This window comes from Aptenodytes patagonicus, chromosome 2 (assembly GCF_965638725.1).
Source record: "Aptenodytes patagonicus chromosome 2, bAptPat1.pri.cur, whole genome shotgun sequence".
Lineage (NCBI taxonomy): Eukaryota > Metazoa > Chordata > Aves > Sphenisciformes > Spheniscidae > Aptenodytes > Aptenodytes patagonicus.
Window position 1 is genome coordinate 65,542,430 of NC_134950.1, and position 21,649 is coordinate 65,564,078.

Below are 21,649 nucleotides of genomic sequence, written 5' to 3' on the forward strand. Positions count from 1 at the left end.
CCCAGGGGTGGGCCGGGTTTGGGTGACCCAGGCTGTGGGGAGCTGGAGACCAGCCCTGGTGGGGCAGCGGCTGACAGCTCTGTGGGTCTGAGATGGGGTCCTGGCCATGGGCAGGGGGGGAGGAGCCCTGGGGCTGTGCAGGGACAGGCAGGGCTGGCAGTGCTTCAGGGCACTGTTTTTTGTTTCCAGTCCTGTCCCTGTCCCCCACGTGGGCTTTGGACCCATGTTGCACCTTTGCCTCCAGCCCAGTCTCTGGCCCCATCTCCTTTTGCTCCTCACAGGACTCTCTGGCTGGACCCTGGACCTGGCTCATCCCTTGCCATATCTGGGGCTGTTGATGGACCCTGTCACTAGCCCCCAGCTCTGCCTGCCGTGTTCAGATGCTGCGGGACTCTGCCCTTGTGCTGGGTCACCCTCGCTGGGTCACCTCAGCCAGCCCCCGCTGTTCCCTGGCAAATATCTCCATAGGTGGAAACTCCACAGCCTCTTGGGCAACTTGTTCCAGTGCTCAGCCACTTCCACCTTATATCTGCTCGGTATTTCTCTTGCTGCAACCTGCGACTGTCGCTTCTTGCCATTTTGCTGTGTACCTCTGAGGGTGATCTGTCTCCTTCTCTATACTCTTCCTTTAGTTAATAGTAGACAGCCATTTGATACCACTTGGCCTTCCCATCTTCAGGCTGAAGCAACCCATCTGTCTTAGCCATTTCCATACATCATGTTCTCCAGCCCACCTAACCATCTTAGTGGCCTGCTGTCACCAGTCAATCCAGTTTGTCCATACTCTATTTTGCTCCAGTTTGTCAATATCTCTAATCTCTCTCGTATCAGGAGGAGGGCAGAAATTAATTTGGAAGAAAACCTGATGTGTCTCAGAGGGCTATGGACTTCATGCCACAGAGTCTATATGTTAATATGCACATCTGCAGAGAGGATACAAAACCCAGCAAGGGTTGGTATAAGGTGTTGATGTACGTAAATCTTACAGATACATCAAGCTAGTTATGTGCATTCAGTAACAGTCTGGTGACATCTTAATGGCTTTCAGACTCCAGAAGAGTGGAAGAGAAGTATGTTTTTTAACACAGCGGTAATGAGGTATTCCCAAGGATCATGGGCCTAAGAGAAGAGGGGTAACATGTACTTTTCAAAGGTCCTTTAGCTCATAAATGTGCTCTGGGACCTTAAGTTGATTTCATGAGGTCTATGATGCAGGTTGGTTGTACGAAACACCCACCTATCTTGTGAAGCACCTTGGAAAAACAGAGAACCAAAACCTCAGGGAATCCCCTGGACCTACCAGCTTGACCCATACACATCCACGTGTGCAATCTGCAGAAGTTAACACACTCTGTCTTCTGCATTTGAAAATACAAAAGGAGGGAAGAACCTGCAAAAAATGCTGCCTTGAAGCTTTCAAGTCATTACCCAGATTAGTGTATTTAAGGTAAGCAATGTTAATGGAGTCAAAATGTCCATATAGATGCATGCACATGGGTGTGATATAAATAGGACACACTGAAGTTTAGAAGGGGTTAAAGCAATCAATGAGGAATTGCTTAAATATCAGTTGCAACCTGCCTATGCCGGTGCTTTACATTTACTGTCACCAGCCCAAAAACTATTGTGTGCAGGAAAGCAAATAAATCCAACAAAGCTGCGCTGTTCCGCAAGTCTGTATATATAATCTTTCCTTTCCATCTAGCAGTTCACCTAACGTAATGTGAGCGCCCGATGTTTAGAAAAGTGGACCTGTGACCCCCCTAAGCAGAACCATAGAAATAAAGAGGAAAAGGGGAAGTCTGAGCGGGACATAGCAAGATAAATTAAAGAGGCTGAAGACAACTAATTTACAGCTTTTCATGTTTTTTCATTTTTTCCCCTCAAAAGTGCAGTAAAGTAACTGTTGTGTATTTATCTTACTCAAGAGAAAGGACAAAGGAATTGAGCAATGTGAGATTTTTACATGCCATACACCTGCATATAGGGACATGACTGCCACTTGAAGTTAATTTCAAAAGAAATGAGAGTGAGATTTTGTATGTTTACTGTAGCTTCCGTAGAAGTTTTCCATCCCATTTCACGGTTTCGCATGGAATTTTTCAGCGAGGATGGCCACAGCTATTAAGGCAATGGTATCTCTGTCGGCCTCCCACAGCCCACGGCTCTCAGTCCGCTGCCGTCCCGCAAAGCTGATTCACACAGTTGTCCTCTCCTCAGACCAGTGCTTCGGTTTCAGGCCCCTCACCTACTCAGCTGCTGTTGCTTCAGCTGTCTCATACACGCTATGCCCCCATGATTCAAAAGCAATGGCACAAGTATCTATGAATGATTTCTTTAGAACAAAACTATTTCAAAGAGAACATACTAAAAAAAAGAAATAGAGCAGCTTACGTGTTTAGATAGCTTCACCTGGACCAGAGAAGGCCCAGCATCCTTATATTTTCTTTATAAAATATCTTGCTTTGTCACTCTCTGTCTCTAAACCATTCCTGATAAATGTGTCTTTTCCTACCCTTCCTTTCTCCTCTGTTCCCAAAGGATTTTTATGTATGCACATATTCTTTTCACCTCCAAATTACCAGCCTTGTAAAACAAAACTTAAAGACAATTTACAAGGCCCTCAAAGCTGATAATTGGGCCTGTTATCCTTCAAAAAAGTTTTTGTTGTTTTCACTTGGATAAGCCACTGTGTGGTTTCTGTGTTTGTTCTTCACATAATCCTTTGTGAATTTTAGATCAATACAGGCTTGCAGAAAACTCTGATAATACAGTACACAATATTTTCACTGAATGCTTCCTTTTTTTTTTTTCCCCCAGCTTGTGTCCTTGATTTGTATTTTTGGTTTGTGGGGTTTGTTTTGGATGTGGGAAAAAAGTACCAAAAATTATTTCCATGTAGGAACACAGGAATGGAAAGAGATCACCAGGAATCATCCCATGTCATGTCACATAATACCCTTCATAAATGCAGCAAACTGCTTTTTGGAAGCAGTTTCTTATTCTTTTTTTATCTTTTTCTTTCCTATTGCTCCTGCACAAGGTTTTCCCTAAGGTAAGTGTGGATAGAAACTTTATTCCTGTTTCTAAGCTACGTTTGTCCATGTGCAGTTGATGTTGCCACCTGCTCTTCCACCAGCATAGAGCAGTGCCGGGTGTCCTGCTGCCAGGGGCCCCCTGGGGCCCGGGGTGCCAGGAGCGGCGGGGTCTCCCCATGGGGGTCCGTCAGGGCAGAGCCTGGCAGCCAGGGCCTCTTCCACCCCCCAGACAGGAGCAGGGCAGCCGGGGGGCACCGGGGCAGCCCCAGCCCCGGGCACCAGGTACCTCCCTGGGGACGGGCTGAGGCTGGGCCGGGCGTCGGCCTGTGAATCCCCAGCTCAGCATGGCCCATGGCCAGGCCAAGGCAGGGCTGTGATGGTGTGGGAGCTGTAGCTCAGGTGGGGCCAAGCACCGGCAGCCCAGCCAAAAGCAGCTCCCACAGGCTGGGGGCAGCCCTGGCTGCAGCCTCCCCGCGGGCTGCCTGGTAGCCTCTCCCCACCATCACCGGTGGGACGGGGCAGCCCTCGCTGCTCCATCCCTGGCTGGCCCCTAGCCCAGGCAGCCAAACCTGCAGGGGAGGGGATGCCCTCAGGCCCTTACAGCCGCTATCGATAACTATTTTCCTCCCCCTTGTGCATTAACTGCAGTGTAAAGAGTGCTTGCAACCACATCATTCCTCAGTCTTTTCTGTAGGTAAAGCCAAATACGTATGCTCAGAGACTCTATTTCTCTGGTCACCCGAGCAGCGCCCCAGAGACCTGCTGTTGTGGTTTCAGCTCATCGTCCATGGGTGCCTGGAGCTGTGCCCGGCAGTCCACGTGGGACAACACTCACCACAGCCCTGTGCAAGGTCCTAGCACTTACCTCACCCCCCCAGGCACCACCCGCTGAGTTCCCAAATTATGTAGTTCTCTCCCATGGCAGCTCCCGGCAGCTCATGGGCCTCCCATGACCAGCTAGTATGCCCTGTTCCTTCTCACTCACCTCCAGCTCATGACCTCCCAGTTACTGAATTTCATCCTGGTTTTATTTCTGCAATCCTCAGGGTCATCACGTTGTTCCACTTTCCTTCTCTGTCCTGACTCCATATCCCGGCCTCATGTCCTCAGCAAATTTCATCAGCACATTTCCTAATATTTGTGGCACCGAGGACCACACTGCCCAATATGTTTGACTGAGCGGTGAACCTCCCTCAGTAATTCAGGTAACAAACTGAATTTTACTACAGCCTGGGGCCAACCACCATTTGTACCGTTCTTTTAAGAATGTCCATGAAACAATATTAGTTACCAAATTATTATATCCATACATAGTTAACAGCTATACGTATCAGAGCTATTCAATTGCTCATGAACAAAAGCAGCTTTAGCAGTTCCCATCTTGTAAGGCCTTGCTTCAATTTAGGTCAGGCGCAGGGTAACAGCAAGCCTTACCTGACCTTTCATCTTTCTGCACTTGGAAGGACTTTATGCCTTTCCAGCACTGTTAGGAGCTAAGGAAACTCTTCACTAGGTGATCTTCACTTTTGCATCTTACCGTTCATATCACACTTTCCTTTTCTAATCTATCTAAGCCACATCTAAATCTATCTAATCTATCTAAACCACAAACGTAGTCATAAGGACACTCCCATCTTTGGCTGGAATAATTCAGTTGTCCAGACAGGCTCTGGCCACGATCTCCCAAATTTCTCCCATAGTATATTCTCCCATATTATATTCCCCCTTACCACCTCCCATATTGTTTCTCATATTTGTCTCATATTATTTACGTCCTTGCTCATCAGCTTTCTCTGGAGAGTGGGAAGTTCATTAGCGCTCGGCTACCTCGAGGGGATGCCCCCAGGCAGAAGGACAGAGCCGCCGTGACCCCCGCCCCGCCGGGGCCCCGGGGCGCCGTAGCTCGGCGCGGCCGCTGGGGGCGCTGGAGAGCGGCGCCCCCCGCCCCGGCAGGACGACGGCGCCGCGGCCCCGCCCCGTCCTGCGGCAAGCCCCGCCCCGGGGCCGCGCGAGGCCGCCGGGCCGCCCTCTCCTTGCCCGCGGATTGGCCACCGCGGCGTGCGGCGCGGGGCGGGGCCGCCGCGGGGGTATTTAAAGCCGCCGCGGCGGCAGGCGGCGGCTGCGAGAGGGAGCCGGGGCGGCGTGTGGTGTGTGAGTGGCGGTGCGGGGGGGCCGGGCCGGGCCGGGCCGGGCCGGGCCGGGCCGGGCCGGGTCCGGTCCCGTCCCCTTCGCGTTGTGGCGCCGTGGGCCGGCGCGCAAGGGCCGCGCCTGGCCTGTCCGCGGCCCCGCCGACGGCTGCCTCCGCGCCGCGGCCTTGCGGCGGGTGCGCGGCGGCCCCGCCGGGCCTTGCCCGGTGTCCCGCGGTAGGAAGCGCTTGCCCGGCCTCGCGTCTCGGCCCGGCCTCGCGTCTCGGCCCGGCCGGCTCTCCCGGGGCGCGGCAGCGCCATGGCTGCTCCTCTGAGGGAAGCTGCTCTGCCCCCCCGTCCCCTTCCTCACGCCTCTTGTCGCTCCCCGTGAGCCTCCCCCTGTCCTTAGGAATCCTGCGACGTGCCTCCTTACCGCTCTGCAGTCCCCGAGCTGGGGGCCGTGGCGAACTTCCCCTTTTGCTGCAAAACCTTGTGAAGTTCCAGACTTGACCTTTCAGTCAACCTCAGCCCGAAGAACAGGGCCTGTAATGTGGATGTGGGGTTGTATGCCGCTCCTTTCAGTGGCTTGTGGAGGGCGGCGAGTGGTCTGTGATGGCTACAGACCTAACCTGATCGAATGCTCTCATCTGGGGTGGTCACCTTGCCCGTGGATAAGGAGGGCAAAGTTGTCATAGTGCACTGGCAGTCCCTTGGGTTCTCTTATTGCATAATGCAACTGTTACAGTGCTGTGAAAAGCTAGAACTGTGGAGCCTCTTCCATGCAGGTAGAAAGGATTCAGTTCTCCAGTCTGAAGGACCTACAGGAAATTCTAGCCCTGACTTTTAAGAGGGGAGGGGAAGTAATATCCAGCCTTGTGCTGTGCAGTAAGCTACATTTGCTTTTCCAAGTTTGAAGCTGTCTGGGGCAGACTTCTTTTGCAGCTCTACAGTGAGACTTGAGTGATTCAATGCCTCTCTAATTTTTAAGAATATTTAACTGTTTAAGATGATACTTAAAGTAGTCCCTGATTTAGCAAGTAGTCCAGATCTTGTTTGTGTTGGACAGAATATCAGCTTCCATGTATTATGTTGTATTTTGCATCTGTGCTGTGAAGCTAAAGCCCTGATGTTGCTTTAGGAGCTGGTTGAGTGAAGGGGAGTGTCAGATGCATGGGGCTCATGCCCGTGTACTGGTTTCTCTGAAAAGCTCCAGACGAATCATGCCTGAGGTCTAACTGTATATGAGTATGGTGGCTTCATTAGGGAAACCAGGCTTCAGTGGGAAGCATTGCTTTGACTTGGTTATGTCTATATAGTCCTTTTGAAGGTGTTCAGTTTTCACCATTCATGACTATTGAAGAGAATGCTTGAGCTGTCTGGCGGTTTGGGATTGTTCTAATTGATGATTAAAACTCATTATCCAAATTTAAACTTCATGGATGCTGTAAATTGTATAGAAGCCATCTTCAGTGAGTGAAAGGATTTTTGTATGTCAAACATCAGTGATCTGTGTAAGTACAACCCTGCTTGAAAGAAAATGTGTTCTGTAAGTCTTCTGTAGGTTTGGGCTGGTAGGATGTGCTTATATCGCAGTATGTTGTGTGGGACAACCTGCAGCTTGAAAGTATTTATTTCAGCTATGTAGAGTAGTCAGCTGTTCAAGAAATTCTAAGACAGTCAAATGTTTTAACAACTATCGTACTTGTCTTGTGACTTCCATATAGAAGTGGAAGAAAGGCTTAAAGGATCTGGCATAAAGCTGACTGAGCAAAATACTGAATCATGGCAGTTGGTGCTGCTGAGCATGCTTGTTCCGTGTAGTACACGGACATTGGAGTTATTCTTATAGTCCAGGTGCTTGGATTTCAGAGGCATGTTCATAAAGCTCATTACTTTCCCGGCTTAGAGGAGGTGATGTATCTTTAGTTTTGACTTGAGAACTAAGTTTAAGCTTGTTGGTTTTGTTGGTTGAGTGGACAGTATGTCTTTTACATATGGATTTTGGACTGGTGAGGAAGACAGAAACTGAGGAGGGCGAGGTCTTGTATTTTCTCACATGAGCTTCAGTTGAAACTAAAACAAAACAAGGAAGTGGTAGCACTGAACTAGTCACTGACCACTTGCTCATGGCCTGCTGGGGCTTGTTTCTCTTCCGTGGCTTCACTCTGACCTTCTTTGGGAAGGCTGAGTGGCAGATTAGGACTTTGAAGCTGAAGAAAACATAGTTCTTAAGCTGCCTGCTTCTAACCTCCTTTGTAAAGCACAAAGTAAAAGTGTGATGCTTTCTTGGACCTAACTACTAGCATTCAAGCCTATGGCACGCTGTTAGTTGAACTGTTATAATAAAGTGCAGCTTCAAAGAGTAGATTTCACTTGAGTAATATTTTACCTGTAATTCTGCAGTAAAGTGAAATGCATGAGTTGATTGAAGTATCTCTATAGACAAGCTTCCTCAGTTTAACTTCTGAAGTTATTTTGGGGGGAGAGGCAGAAACAGTGGTGTTGAGATTAAATATACTTTTGTTTAGCCACTTCACTGTGTGATTTTGTGAGAGGGAGCGGCCTCAAGTTTTATATTCACGCAGCTTGCTGTGCGGCATTAGCAGTTGAAAGGTGAAAGTCTTCTGTGGCTGCTTGATTACTGACTGTTGCTTCTGAAACCTGTGAAGGCTAAATTATTTTTCTGTCACAGAATCTTCAGCAACACCATTCTGGTCAGAAAATGTCTGCTCTTGAAACACTCTTTAAATACATTGATGAACACCAGGACCTCTATATTCAGGTAAGTTTTCTTTCAGAGTTTTGTCCTGCAGCACAGATAGCTATGCGATACTAAAAGCTGATAGTGGTCAGCTTCAAGCTTGTTGTTACACCTATATAATATGCCCAATAATAGAGTAATGCCAAGTAACTGGGGAGGGGGGGGAGCAGGCAGCAGGTGTGACTGGTTTGAGTCAAGCCAGAAAACTTTGTTTCTTAAGTTTAGGCATAGTTCTGTTCAAAGACATACATGTCCATGGTAGACTTATTAGGAAATGCTCTATTACTGTATAGTGCAAGCAGTGACTTACTTAGAGGTAGAAGTTTGACGCTAGCTCCTGAATGCCAAACTAGGTTTATACTGTCTCTCCCCTTTTGAGGTGGGAGAGGAAAGATATAAACAAGGCTGGAATAAAGCTTTCTCATATGAAACTGTTCATGTTGGGGGACAGAAGGAGAGGTTACCTTCTGTACTTTGCTGTTTAACCTGCTATTTAATTGCACTTTGTATTGCAATCCCTTTTGCCTGTGAAGGAATTGATGGTATAGCACTGTAAACTCCAAGGCAAGAACTATGCCAAGTGTTCAACTTGAATTCTGACAGTTGCTCTCACTGATCTCACATTGGGGGGGGGAAGCTAAGGCAGCCTTTCTGAGAAGTCTGAAGGACATTAGCTGGCTTTGGATTCTTAAAGAATGGCAACCAGAAAGGCACAATATGCACAAGCTGTCATACTCTTAAGCCTACCTTCTGTATCCATAGACTTTGCGCTACACCTGCAGGGGCAGCTGTGGGAAAGTGAGCTTTTTAGAGAGCTTTTGAGTGTAATATCAATGGTTAGAGTACTCCTTTGAGCAGAGGACAGAGATAATTTCCTCAAGTTTAAGCTTGACTAAAACAGTATTAGTTGAATTGCAAGGTGTTGAATTGCAAGGTGTTATATTTGTATAGTGCTTCCCATGCCATAATTCATGTGTAGTGAAACCTTTAACTCTTCTGTCTTTCTGTAGCGGCTGGCTCAATGGGTGGCAATCCAGAGTGTGTCAGCATGGCCGGAGAAGAGGGCTGAAATCAGATGCATGATGGAGGTTGCTGCGAAGGATATTGAGCGACTGGGAGGCACAACCCAACTTATGGATATTGGGAAACAAAAGGTATGCGAGCATCTCCAAGTCAGCTTAGAAAAATTCTCTTGAGAAGACAAGGTGTTTTGCACCAGACTGGCTTCTTATGATCCCAGTAAGAAAGGCACTTAGGCTCCATAAAGTATCATTTAAAATGCTGTTTATTAGAGCTACCACTATAAAAAGAGGATAGTATAGATAATCTTAAGACCCTTCAGATGCTGGGAATCCCAAGCTGTGTGGCATCTAGCGGGCATCCAATCAGCATGCAGCATGCTGTGCAGATCCCATTTATGGAAATGTTATTTATTTATATTATTTTATTTATTCAAGCTGTTCGATTCCACTGCCAAAGAAAAGGGATATTCACATGAGAACTTGTTGCTGCACTTTTAAAGACAAGGACATGCAGGTGGTGTAATCGCCAGTACAAGTGGGAACTGCCTGCGCGCTACAGTCAACTGGCTAAGTTTATCATGCAGCCCAAGGATATGCACAGCACAATACAGGCAGGAAGGTGAAGCTGTGTGTGCAGCATAGCACAGCACAGGCTTGGGTGTACTCAGGCTAACTATGTGGATCACTAATTCCTTGATGGCTGATGGTCTTCTAGTCAGGATCACCACACAAGGGTCTTGTGCATAGTGGCCTAGAAAAGCAGTAGCCTGTTGGGGTGCGGGATAATGTCTTTCGTGCCACACAGTCTGAGCTTCCTGTTAAAACCTTTGTTTGTAGTAAACCTTCAGATCCAGATCATTTAAGCACGTTGTATTACATTTTGGACTGTGTATTAAATGTATTTTAAATACTTTTCTAACTGAACATGAACAGAGCACCTGCAAACAAACGTTAGACGTTTTTAACAGCAGGCTGGTGTTGGACCTTACCATAGGTTGTAAAGATACTGCCTGAAGTTTCAGTAAGTCTTCCAAAAGACTTTTAGGTTCTTCCAGAAGTGTTACATTTGTCACAAGACTGCACTGCTCCCTTACCAGATGCAGAAGGATCCTTAATAGGATGAGTCCCCTTCTTATTTTTAGCTATCTGGACTGCTTTTCTTCACCTGAGAAAGGTATGTGCTTATGATAATGATAATCTCATCCTAGGGAACCATCCACTTGATATCCTCCTCCTTTGAAGTGTCTAGTCACTACATGTCACAGAATAAGACCCATACCAAAATTGTTAGACTAGCGTTTGGATAGTGGCATTCAAAATCCTGTTGTAGTGGAGTGTTTGCTAGTTTTAGATCATCATTGTAGTTGGTGTTAATGACTGGGTGAAATCTATGTGTATCGGGACCCTCTGGGCAGTTCTTGCTTTTGGCAACTGGAATACACTTGTTTGTAGCACTACAGGTCCCAGCAGGGAAGCAGCTGACTTCGTGTGCCCTCTTGGGAGGGAATCTGTAGGATAAGTCTTGCTCTGCTACTACCTACAGCCTAAAATCCCATCAAAAGTGTTTCAATTAATTCAGAGACAAACTTGTTCCTTTCATCAGTGTAACTTTTTGGGGGCAAGAACTGATTTTAGAGTTTATTACTAGTAATGTTTCTATTTAGAAAACTCTTGCAGCTGGATTAAAGTTAACTTTGGTATTTACTTTTATATTAAGTATAGACAAAACTAGTCAGTGTATTATGCACATTGCTGCTATATCAGTGAAGGACAATGTAAAGTGAGCGGTGAACTTGTCTGGTCTAACTTAGTTTACTGCTGCATAGCAGTTTGTACTGTGTACTGATTATTGTAAGTGTAAATTCTTGCAATAATGTTTTAATCACTTAGCGCTGCAGCTGGCTAAGGGCCATGTGACCTGTTGATAAAAAATTGGAGCTTGGAGCCCATATGAGCAAAAAAATCAAAACTGACCTTGATCTGCTGAACAGTGTCTAGGAGTATGTGTTAGCTCACTGGAAGGGAAATACATGCTGACTGAGAATAGCATGTGATAATTGCTTATGGGGTGTTCCAAAAGACTAAGCCAAGTTCAACTCTTGAACTAAGTTCATCAGCACTGCTCTGCCCTTTGCCTAACAGTGTAGGCTGGTATAGAGAAATACAGCTGTTACGCTGACCTTATTTGGGTGTAGGCACGTGTTATACTCAGTGATACCACTGTCAGGAAACTTTTGTCTAGAGCTATACTGTGGACAGGATGAAAGTGCAGTGACAAGCAATGCAGAATGCAATATTGAATGAAGTTTATCTCTTATGCTTAGGTCAGCATTAGATATGGCAGTTTGGCATGCAGACGGCTTGCTCTGCTAAAATCTGATGAAGGATTGTTTAAAGCTAACAGTTCTGAGTGGCTTGGAACACTTTGACTATTACTGGGACCTGTCAGGAAACTTCTACTGGCATAGTGCTGTCATGCCTTCACTGGCATACTGCTTCTGGCAATCAGTTTAAGTAGCTTAGTTTTGTTTAGCTGTCTATGCCCCTAATCTCATAACCTCCGTAATGTTAAAGTAATTCATTCATCTGATAAAAATGTGCTGCTCTGACATTCCACACTTGCATAAAACTTCTTGCCTCCTATTTCTAGCTGCCTGATGGATCAGAGATCCCTCTACCGCCAATTGTTCTGGGAACACTTGGCTCAGATCCACGCAAAAAGACAGTGTGTGTATATGGTCACCTGGATGTTCAGCCTGCAGCACTAGAGGACGGCTGGGATAGTGAGCCCTTCACACTGGTAGAAAGAGAAGGTAAGAGCGATGGACTTCACAAACTGATGAGCACTTCTGTGACAAGTGTGGTGTTAACTGTTCTAAAGTTGTAGCCTTGATTGAAAAGGGGAAGGAGAATAAGAACAGACATGGGTGTTTACTTAATACTGTTGAGAAAAGATGCAGGAGGGGAAATGGTAAACAAGTAGAGCTGCAAAATTTCAGCTGCTCTCAGGGACTGTTTCCTTTTCTGATAGTCGAGGTTGTACTTAACATGTTATCTTCCTTGTAGCTACAGCAAAGTCTTAACTACCTTCCATGGTAACAATTTGTTGCCAGAAAGCTTTCTGGAACTAGTTTCTTGTGCTGTTCACAACTTGCTGCCTGTAAGGTCATGTCAGACTGCAGGGATTTTGAACTGTTACAGGGGACAAACACTCAAAACAGCTTCTTCATGCCTGGAGACAGGAGTGGTACAGCAGCCTCCCTGAGTTGCCTTTGCATTCTGTGCTACAACGAGTACTGCGGAAGCTGTGTTTTACAGAGCTAGTGCCCAGACAAGTGTCCCCCATAAATGGGGATGAAGAAATTGTGCAGTAACTCCTGTTGAAACAACATATTGCCGGTAGCCAAGAGGAGACTGAAACTTTCTTTTCTATTTAAAACTGGTGTTACCAACCAAGCCTCTTCCTTGTTTCATTTGCTCAGTGTTAAGTGTCAAAGGTCATATGAATAAAAGGACACTAACCATTCTTGTTGCGTAAGTATTAATCATTGCCAAGAAAAGAAGTATCTGTTGTACCTAGTATTTCTACCTGGGCACTTGGTTATAGGCAGCAGAGTCAAAGTTACTGAGTTGGATTATCTCATCTGATAGCAAGAGCTAGACTTGCCTCAGGCTGTGGCTTATCTCTGCAGCCTGGCAGTGTAGGAGGCGTATTTACCAATGGCTCCTTATCTTGCAAGCTGTCCAGCCTGTTCTGTCACTGTGATTACACCTAGTGCTTAGGGGTTGTAGTTACAGCTCTGAGTTGCAGCGATGTCTGCCTCTGCTGTGATCCCATGTGCTACATTTCCTGAGACTTCCCTGTAGCCTGTAAAACTTCTTTTTTGACTAAAGCCCTTTCTGGGGAGATTCACGTTTATCTGGAGAATCCAGAGAAGTGACTGGTCACTAGCTACTGAAGTCTTACTCTTCAAACAAAGAATTACTGAATTGAAGCTAATACTGGATAGGTTTCTCTTAAAAAGAAGGTAGCTTGTTTCTCTACCCTTACTTCTGTGTTTGTAGAAAATTATATTATAGCGAAGGATATGGGAACAACTTAGCCCAAGGCAGAGTTACATCTTTTCCAGGCTTATGTTCAGCTCCTGTCCGGGGAGCAGCTGGGGGAAGAGGTGGGGTAGCTCGAAGTGGGAGAACTATTGCAGGCCTGTACCTATCCCACTTGCGTGGGTATATGAAGTGGGATGTAAAACTGCTACTTCAGAAGAATCAGAAGTGAAATTTAATATAAGCAGGACTAAAAAGCTTGTCCAAAAGGATGTTTTGTCCTGCAGGCAAGACAAGACTGAAGCTTCATCTTAATTTTTCTCCACAGTGGTTAATTTGTATCTTGTTTCTACAGGAAAGCTGTATGGGCGAGGATCAACAGATGACAAAGGTCCAGTGCTTGCCTGGCTGAATGCCTTGGAGGCTTATCAACAAACTAACCAGGTATGTGCCCAAAATATATCCTGCTTTTTTACATACAGCTGAGTCTAGCAATAAATGTTACCCAAGCCAGAAACCCTTGTGAGGCAAGCCTGCTTATTCAGCTGATCGGAGGAATGATACAATAGTCCTGTAAATTCCCTGATGTCCCAGTAGGGTTGAGTTGACTTGCTGACAAGTTAGTCTTGTAGATGCTTGGATTGCACTTTAAACATTTGCGCTTTAATGAAATGTGTAGGAAGTAAAATACATATGCAAGCATCTGGAGCAGGAGGAATAATCAAATGTGATCACTTTCATGTAAGGATGTCAAATTAGCTTGGCCTTTAGCAAAGCTTAATGTCTCACTGCCACTGAGCTCTAAGAAGGGATTAACTTAGTAACACTAAACTGGGAGCTTTGCTGTTTCTGTTCAAGAAAAAGTACAATCAGAAATAGCTCAGGATGTCTGCTTTATCTTGCAAGACAAGTTGCTATTACTTGTGAGAAGAATTATCAGTTCTCAAGTGCTGTCTAGGCATAGAATATGGTAGACTGGATAGACAGGGTGGCTCTGACTCTCCTACTGTGGCATGCAATTTCTGTGGTTAATATTAGTTTTCCTAGCCCTGTGACTTACTTTTGGCAACAGATCTCCGGCTGCGTTCTCACAGTTAAGAGGATTGGGAACAAGTTGTTCTAGAGCTTAGTTAAAACTTTTTTGAAGAGTTTGAATTCCATCAAATGAAGGGTGGTGTAAGTGCCTTCAATGTAAGTGCAGTCCAAACTTTGTCATACTTTGTGTATAATTAACAAATTCCACTGTCATGGAACTAACTTATGTCCATTTTTCTGCTTTGCATGTGACAGATGAAAATTACTGATCACTGAAGGAGTCCAGTGTTTTCACATACTTAATCTGTTCTTGTTTTTCATTTTCAAAGGAGTTTCCAGTAAATGTTAAGTTCTGCCTAGAGGGTATGGAAGAATCAGGATCTGAAGGCCTTGATGAACTGATTTTTGCTCAGAAGGACACTTTCTTCAAAGATGTGGATTATGTTTGTATTTCTGACAACTACTGGTTAGGCAAGAGGAAGCCTTGTATCACCTATGGCTTGAGGGGTATCTGCTACTACTTCATAGAGGTAAGTGCTGAAATACACTGCAAAACTGGTATTAAGCTGATTTTTCTACTGGAGGAGAATGGTAGCTCTAACTTTTTCATGCCAATAGCTTTTCTTCAGAAAAGGTGAAACTGACTACTTCAGTAGAACTGTTTCTACTAATTGTCTAAATATCCTTCCTTTTGCTGTCCTATATGACACTTGGGTGAGAGGGATAGCTTTCAAATGTATGAGCAAGACAAGCCAGCACCTTCACTGGAGGATTCTCATGGCATAGATATCTTCAGATATTTCCTTGAGTGCAGGAAGAGATGTCACCACTGAAGTCTCCGAGGTTGGGACAGTCAGTACTAGGGGCTTGTACTCCACAGAGCAATAAAAACCATATCTGCTTTAATGTACTACAACTGAGTGGTCTGGTTTCAAAAACAGATGCATTTTCAAAATACATGCAGCAAAAAGCTAGGGTAAAAGTCTGTTCTGAGCATTTGACAGTGTCTTCATGCTAAAATTAACCTGAATCTTAATTCACTTTAAACCAGGTGGAATGTAGTGACAAAGACCTTCACTCTGGAGTTTATGGTGGTTCGGTACATGAGGCCATGACAGATCTCATTACTCTAATGGGTAAGAAAACACACAGGTTTCACTGAATGCATCTAAAGTGGGAGTAAGAGCTATTAAAGCATGAGTTTGTTTGCAGTGAGGGGTTTCCTAAGGGCTGCTTACACTAGCAAAGCGATGACCAATGAAATGGTGCTTGCCAGGTATACATAAACAGGCTGATGCCTTAGATACAGGAATATGAGGAAGGTCTTGCCTGGAAGTTGTCTATCTACTTTAGCTTCCCCTAAAATCTTGCTGCAAACTTGTATGTTAATTAAATCAGCTCTTTTCTGCAAACTCTTCTACAGATGCCATATTGAAGTCCTTGGCAATCCTCACTTCAAACAGCCAGCCAAATATGTAGAAGTAGAATTAAATGCAGTTGCAAGAAGTACATGTTTTGGATAGTTGAGAATTCCATAAGTGCCTTCCATGCTTAGTGGTACAGGCTGTGGGAGGCAGAGGTCAGAATTTTATTACATTTGCAGAGTTTTCAGAAGGCAAAGACTTCTATTTCCCATGGAAAGCTTTCCCAGCAATGACATCTTGTTTCTTCTGGTTGAATCGTGATATTAGGTGCTTGTTTACAGGTTCTCTTATAGACAAGAAAGGGAAAATCCTCATCCCAGGCCTTAATGAAGCAGTGGCACCTGTTACTGATGAGGAGCTGGCACTATATGAGAAGATTGATTTTGACCTGGAAGAATATGCAAAAGATGTAGGAGCAACAACACTATTGCATGATGCAAAGGTATACTGTACTCCTTCCTTTCTACCCTGGTTAGCTGTGCTGGTTCAAGCTATATCAGTAGAAGACAAACAAGCTTCTGTGGATACTTGTGTAGTTACCAGGTAATTTAGTAGGCAGAGAATTCATCTGATGTCTTTAAAATGGTGAGATTGCTTTGAAGATAATTTCACCTACTGTATAGTTGACTACATACTTAACTTAGCAGAGGAACTGCTAGTATTAAGTGCTAAGTGCTTGGAAACTTAGTCTAGGTTATCCCATGTTTAAGACAAGCAGTCTAGGCAACTTTAAATTTACTCCTTAGTCTATGTAAAAGTAGCATTTCAAACTTGTACAGAACTTTAGCTATCTGGTGCTGTTCTCTTAATGCTAGATAATAACTGCTAGCACTTTTCCAGAAGTCAGATACCACATCTACACAAAGTATCTGATTTCCTACATCTGTGAGAAGTTCAATGGGTTATCAGAAATAAAGTAGTTGCTCATAGACATGACTTCTCATAAGGTGAGAAAAGAGCTTGAGACCTGGCTGTGATGAACTCAAGGTTGACATACTGAACATCTTCCTAGACCTGGCAAGCAAGGACTGTTTTGTAGCCATGAACTAGGCAGCTGCCCAAGTCTTTGAACAGGCTCAAGTTCAATAAACTCATGTCTGCACTTATCAAATCTTCATCCTGGAAGCTCTCCAAATGAATGCTTTTAACAGCATTGAATCTTGCAAGGTATAGGTATTACATACTAATTTTTTAAAGCATTAAACCCTAGATGTAAATACATCTATCCTAAAAAGCAGAAACAAGTGTTGTAAAAGACAAGTTTACATGTGCAGGTCTGTCTTCTGTCCTAGTACTACCAGGAGGAGACTTCAGACTCAACTCAAATAGGTATAAGTAACAATTTCATATCCTCAACCTTGTCTTTACATGCTCAGGTTTATATCAACTGAGAGCACGCAGGCTTCCTTGTTTAGCCTTGTCCTATAAAGTAATGGATGGAATATAGCTTGTATATAAGAAGGAGCTAGCAAGATGCTCTTCATGTATGATACTGAGCTAAAGCTGTTCAGTCTTAGCTAGACTGAAATCCTAGCTTAACTTACCAAGGGAGTTCTAACTAAGCTGCATGCAAGAAGGGTCTTAGGACTAAGGGGAGATATGGGAGAGAAGGCTGTAATCTCCAGGTGAGAAACAATCTGCTTGAAAGATTTGAACAGTGACAGTTAAATTCTCTTTGAGAGAAGATTAGAGGCAGGTTGTACCTGGAACAAAACAAAATGTTAACATTAAAGCCCACAAAACTTCTAAGTCTCCTCAATCTCTGCAGTGAAGTTCGTTTGAGATACTGTAGCTATACAGGACACAAATACATTGAATTCACAGTATCCAGTGTACTGAACAGCTGTGTCCACAGCAACAAGGAGGAAATGCAGAAGTGTATCTGAAAAAGGCAATAGTGCTCACTTGAATCAACGTGGAGTTCAGGCAGTTTAATACAACTGATGATAAAAATAGGAGCTCACTGTATGCCTGTCTGCAGAGTGGTGAGGCTTTTGGAAAACTTGTGATCTTCATGAGCATGGGACTCTGAAGGCACCTGCCTGATTTGAGGCAGTGGGGACCAGAGCTTCCAATAGACTCCCTATGCACTGTGCTTGAGCACCTTTATAAATGGTATTTGTGTCCTTGTCAGAAGCAGACTGGTCATGTCCTGTAAGTTCCACAGAAGTAGGAGAAAGCCAAACTAGAGCTACTGAATCTCTTAAGGTGCTGACAAACCCAGCTGTTCTATCAAAATGGAGTAACAGCTTCTGTTTGTAACTGAGTAGTCTTGAATGGGCTGCATTTGTCTGTGGGAGAAAGCACTGTTTCTTGCAAAGTCTTTATTAGAATGAAGAAATTATTACTTTGGGGAACTCTGTCAAAGTTCACGTAACCTTGCATCTTGCATCTTTCCCTTTGCTTCTGCAGAGAGATATCCTTATGCATAGGTGGAGATATCCTTCCTTGTCTCTCCATGGAATTGAAGGAGCCTTCTCAGCCTCTGGAGCCAAGACTGTGATTCCTAGGAAAGTGATTGGCAAGTTCTCAATCAGACTTGTGCCAAACATGACTCCTGAAGAAGTCACGAAGCATGTATGTTGAAGTGGATTGATGGTCTCAAAACAACTAGTGTCTCTAAACTTCTGTTCACCATGCCTAGGGGAAGAGGGTTTCTAAAGGGGTTCCAGTTACTTACTTTGCTGTCCTTCCCTGTTCTGCATCTCAACTCAGATAATTGAGGGAGTCGCTGTATGGTCCCACACTGGACCGTTGTGGCCTGGCTATTCAATTTCTCTCAACTAACTCGAAGAAAGGGCTCAGGAGTAAATGCTGATTTAATTGTAGGGCAGTTGTATTGTCAGAAGTGCATATTCAAAAGCATAAGAATTTGACATATTGGCTGACTGTTCTACAGTATACTGTTAACTTGCCTAAGGGAAATGTTCTGACTTCAGAGCAGAGATACATAGGAATCATATGAAGTAATAGTAATAAGAAAAGGTTGCTGCACAGTAGTAGTGTCCTGCGAGTCCCTAAGATGCTTTTAGTATACAGTCTTTACCAGTGCTTATAGAAATGCTAACAGTGGATAAGATTGTTCAATCTTTCTTATAGGTTGAAGACTATGTGAGCAAAAAGTTTGCAGAGCTGCAGAGCCCCAACAAATTCAGAGTATACTTAGGCCATGGTGGAAAACCCTGGGTGTCAGACTTCAACCATCCCCACTACATGGCTGGTAGGAGGGCCATGAAAACAGGTCAGTGGGTTTTCCACTTGGCATTGGGAGGACTAAACAGCTCTTGTTCCAGGACCTCAAGAAATACTGAGGAGGTCATGTTTGCAGTGTTCTGCACTTATGTAAGAAGTTTGGCTCACAAAGTAAGGAAGCATGTCATGTCAATCCTTAAACTCAAGTCTGAGGTACAGGAAGGAAAGAAACTTGATACCAAGCTCATTCCTACTATACTGGAACGAGTCCATTGGTATGGTGCTGCCTTTGCATAAGGATGAGACTGTCAGTAGCTCAGATCATTTGCTTAGCCAAAACCTGTAAAGTTTAGTCATCCTAGCATCCTTCTTAATCAGTTGTGCTAGGGCAACTAGAGCAAATCTAACTTCTGTGTTGGAGTACAATCAGGCTTTCAGATGAAGTGTTATTTGTGTAACTGAACTCTGAAAGCGACAGTACTCCAGCACTACATCTGGGGGGCAAATGCCACAATTCTGCAACCTCTGTGGTCTGGCGGATTAAAACAGAGCAAGATTTGGCCAGCACATGGTACGGAAGTGGTTGGTACTTGATTGCTTAAGCAGGAGTAAGGATCTGTGTTGGAAAAACAAATACAATTCCAAACTGACTAGAGTATCACTTTGGTTTAGTTTTTGGAGTTGAACCAGACCTGACAAGGGAGGGAGGAAGCATTCCTGTTACCCTTACTTTTCAAGAAGCAACAGGGAAGAATGTCATGCTGCTTCCTGTTGGAGCTGCAGATGATGGTGCCCACTCTCAAAATGAGAAGCTAAATAGGTAAGAGAATATTTATCCCTGTGCCAGGCTGAGTTGTACTGTGAGTCTTGGCATGTATTATGAAAAGGACCAAGAAGAATTGAGCTCTTGCTTTTCTTCAATTCTCTGGAAGGCAAAGTGCCATTTCTCCCTAGTAGAGAATGACCGGTTGGGTAACTAGTTTGTAGCTGAATCTTGATCTCATTACTGCTTCTGCTTTATACGCTTGAAACCAGAAGCAGTCTTTTGTATTTTGGTCTCCAAGCTTGGCTACCCCCTACCCCAAGGGTGGCATTTCTCTCTTGCCAGGGGAGATGCAGGGAGGTTGGGAGTGGTGCCTGTTGCCTGCAATGGTAATGCCTGTAGTGTCTGTTGCGTGCAGAGGACTGATACTGCAAAAAGCACAACTGCTAGAAATACAGTTCAAACCAAGACGATGCTAACGAAAGCATCTTCTTTCCAGGTACAACTACATCCAGGGGGTGAAGATGCTTGGTGCATACCTTTATGAAGTCTCCCAGCTGAAGGACTGAGTTAGACCCCCTACCTTCCGGCTTATGGATCAGAAGTCTGATTTTTCTTATAAAATGTCATAAATTACCAAGTCTTACATGGCTCCTCTTTTCCACCAACACTCCACTGCTTTGGTGGGGGAGAGGGAAGCATGCAGTTCCACTTGACAAAGAACACTGTATACCAAAAATATTTCTTTAAATGTTTGCTTCAAATGATGCAGACTATTCCTTATCTGGCCAGCAGTCCTCAACTGCATCTTTGTCCCCTCTGTATCACTTCAAAGTTGTGGTTTGCTGTATTCATCTACTTTTCCTGTAAAGCAGGAGGAAGAGTTTGCTCTCCACTGTTCAAGCAGCCAATCAGTTGCAGAACTGCCAGCCAAGTTTAAGGTTCTTATTCCTGGATATGCCCTGGAAGTAGTCAAAGTGACAGATTACGGGGGCTATACTGGAATGTGTTCAAGCTGTAGCGAGGCATCTATCTTGCTAACTGTGATTTGGAAGAGCAGTTTGTCTCTTACAGTTATACCTGCCTGCAGGTTTCAATTTACAGTGAATTGAGTTATAACAAAATTCACCGTGGTAATGACTACTGGCCATCTTTTTGTAAAGCTGCCTTTGTATTCCCTAAAAAAGGACAATAAATACTCATGCTCTAGAGTTTGGCTGTTGGTCTCTAAGTATTAAATAATGACTCGGGAGGGAAAGCAACTTCAGGTAACATGGGAGGAACTCTTCTATGGCTATAGAGACAGATGAGCAACATGACTGTACTTCCTGGGAATCCAAATTTTTATTCCTTAGGCTCTGGCTCTGTAACAGCTTGTTGACTTGAAGCAGATGTTGCTAAATCCTGCTCTTCTGAGGGAAAACAAGCTCAGAAAATGTTCCATTTTGGCTCTGTAAGACAGGTCATCACACTGTAGCACAACTGACACAAGGGAGTGCGTGGAATTCGTAGGCGTAAGCGGGGAGAGAAGAGCATCACCCATTGCAACTACTGACTGACATCCAACTTCAAGCTGTCTTTTGGAAACATTCAACTCCAACACTTCTGTTATGTCAAAAAAAAAAAACCCAAACCCTCTTAAATGTGTGCTAATCTGAAATGGATTTGGCTCACTGTTTCTGAATTCCCTGAGCAGCACTTGTAGGCTGAGCTAGGTAAGTATTTCAAGTGATGATGCTTTGCTCTGAGAACTGCCTGAGAGCAGTGCGGTCCTGTAGCCTGAGAAACAGGGGAGCAGCATGTGATGCTTCCTCCCTTGGGGGCGGGAGGCAGGAATGTCTTGTCTACTGGTTTTCACTGTTGCTTGATCTGCAGTCTTAATAGTGGATGGCTGTTGGGCAGGGAGGAGTCTTCTGTTCTCACTGTGAAGCTTCTAAAGCTTCTCCGCCTTGTTTTGTTCTGTTTGGTTTGTCATGGAAGTTGATGGCTGGAGATAATCTGGTACCATTAGACTTTGCACTTGCAGCTGGGGTACAGGCTGACACCCATGTCATGTGTGTGTCAGTACTGGCTAGCACAAGCATCTGTACAAACACTGGGTGGTGGGCTGCTAGGTTCTCACCTTTCAGTGACAGTGGAACTACTCTGATACCACTTGTGGCCTGCACATAGGACAAGGCTGGCATGCCTGAATATTTGAAGGTCATCTGTCTGAGATCAGTTAGTTATACAGGATAACTA

At 44.7% G+C, this 21,649-nt stretch overlaps 1 protein-coding gene across 4 annotated transcripts; it reads left to right on the top strand.

Moving 5' to 3' along the window:
• Positions 1–5,156: 5,156 nt before the first annotated feature.
• On the top strand, positions 5,157–20,619 carry CNDP2 (carnosine dipeptidase 2). 4 transcript variants are annotated; one of them, XM_076330080.1, is made up of 13 exons: positions 5,500–6,675; positions 7,693–7,777; positions 7,857–7,946; positions 8,936–9,079; positions 11,598–11,760; positions 13,350–13,438; positions 14,359–14,559; positions 15,081–15,165; positions 15,735–15,895; positions 17,866–18,030; positions 18,553–18,694; positions 19,318–19,465; positions 19,908–20,619. In XM_076330080.1, exons 3-13 carry the CDS (start codon positions 7,887–7,889, stop codon positions 19,975–19,977), a joined length of 1,428 nt encoding a protein of 475 aa, XP_076186195.1. In that variant the 5' UTR covers positions 5,500–6,675; positions 7,693–7,777; positions 7,857–7,886; the 3' UTR covers positions 19,978–20,619. The 4 variants fall into 4 exon arrangements, with proteins under 4 accessions (XP_076186194.1, XP_076186197.1, XP_076186195.1 ...); XM_076330079.1 differs by lacking the exons at positions 5,500–6,675; positions 7,693–7,777 and adding an exon at positions 5,157–5,189; XM_076330082.1 differs by lacking the exons at positions 5,500–6,675; positions 7,693–7,777 and adding an exon at positions 5,182–5,185.
• Positions 20,620–21,649: the final 1,030 nt, after the last annotated feature.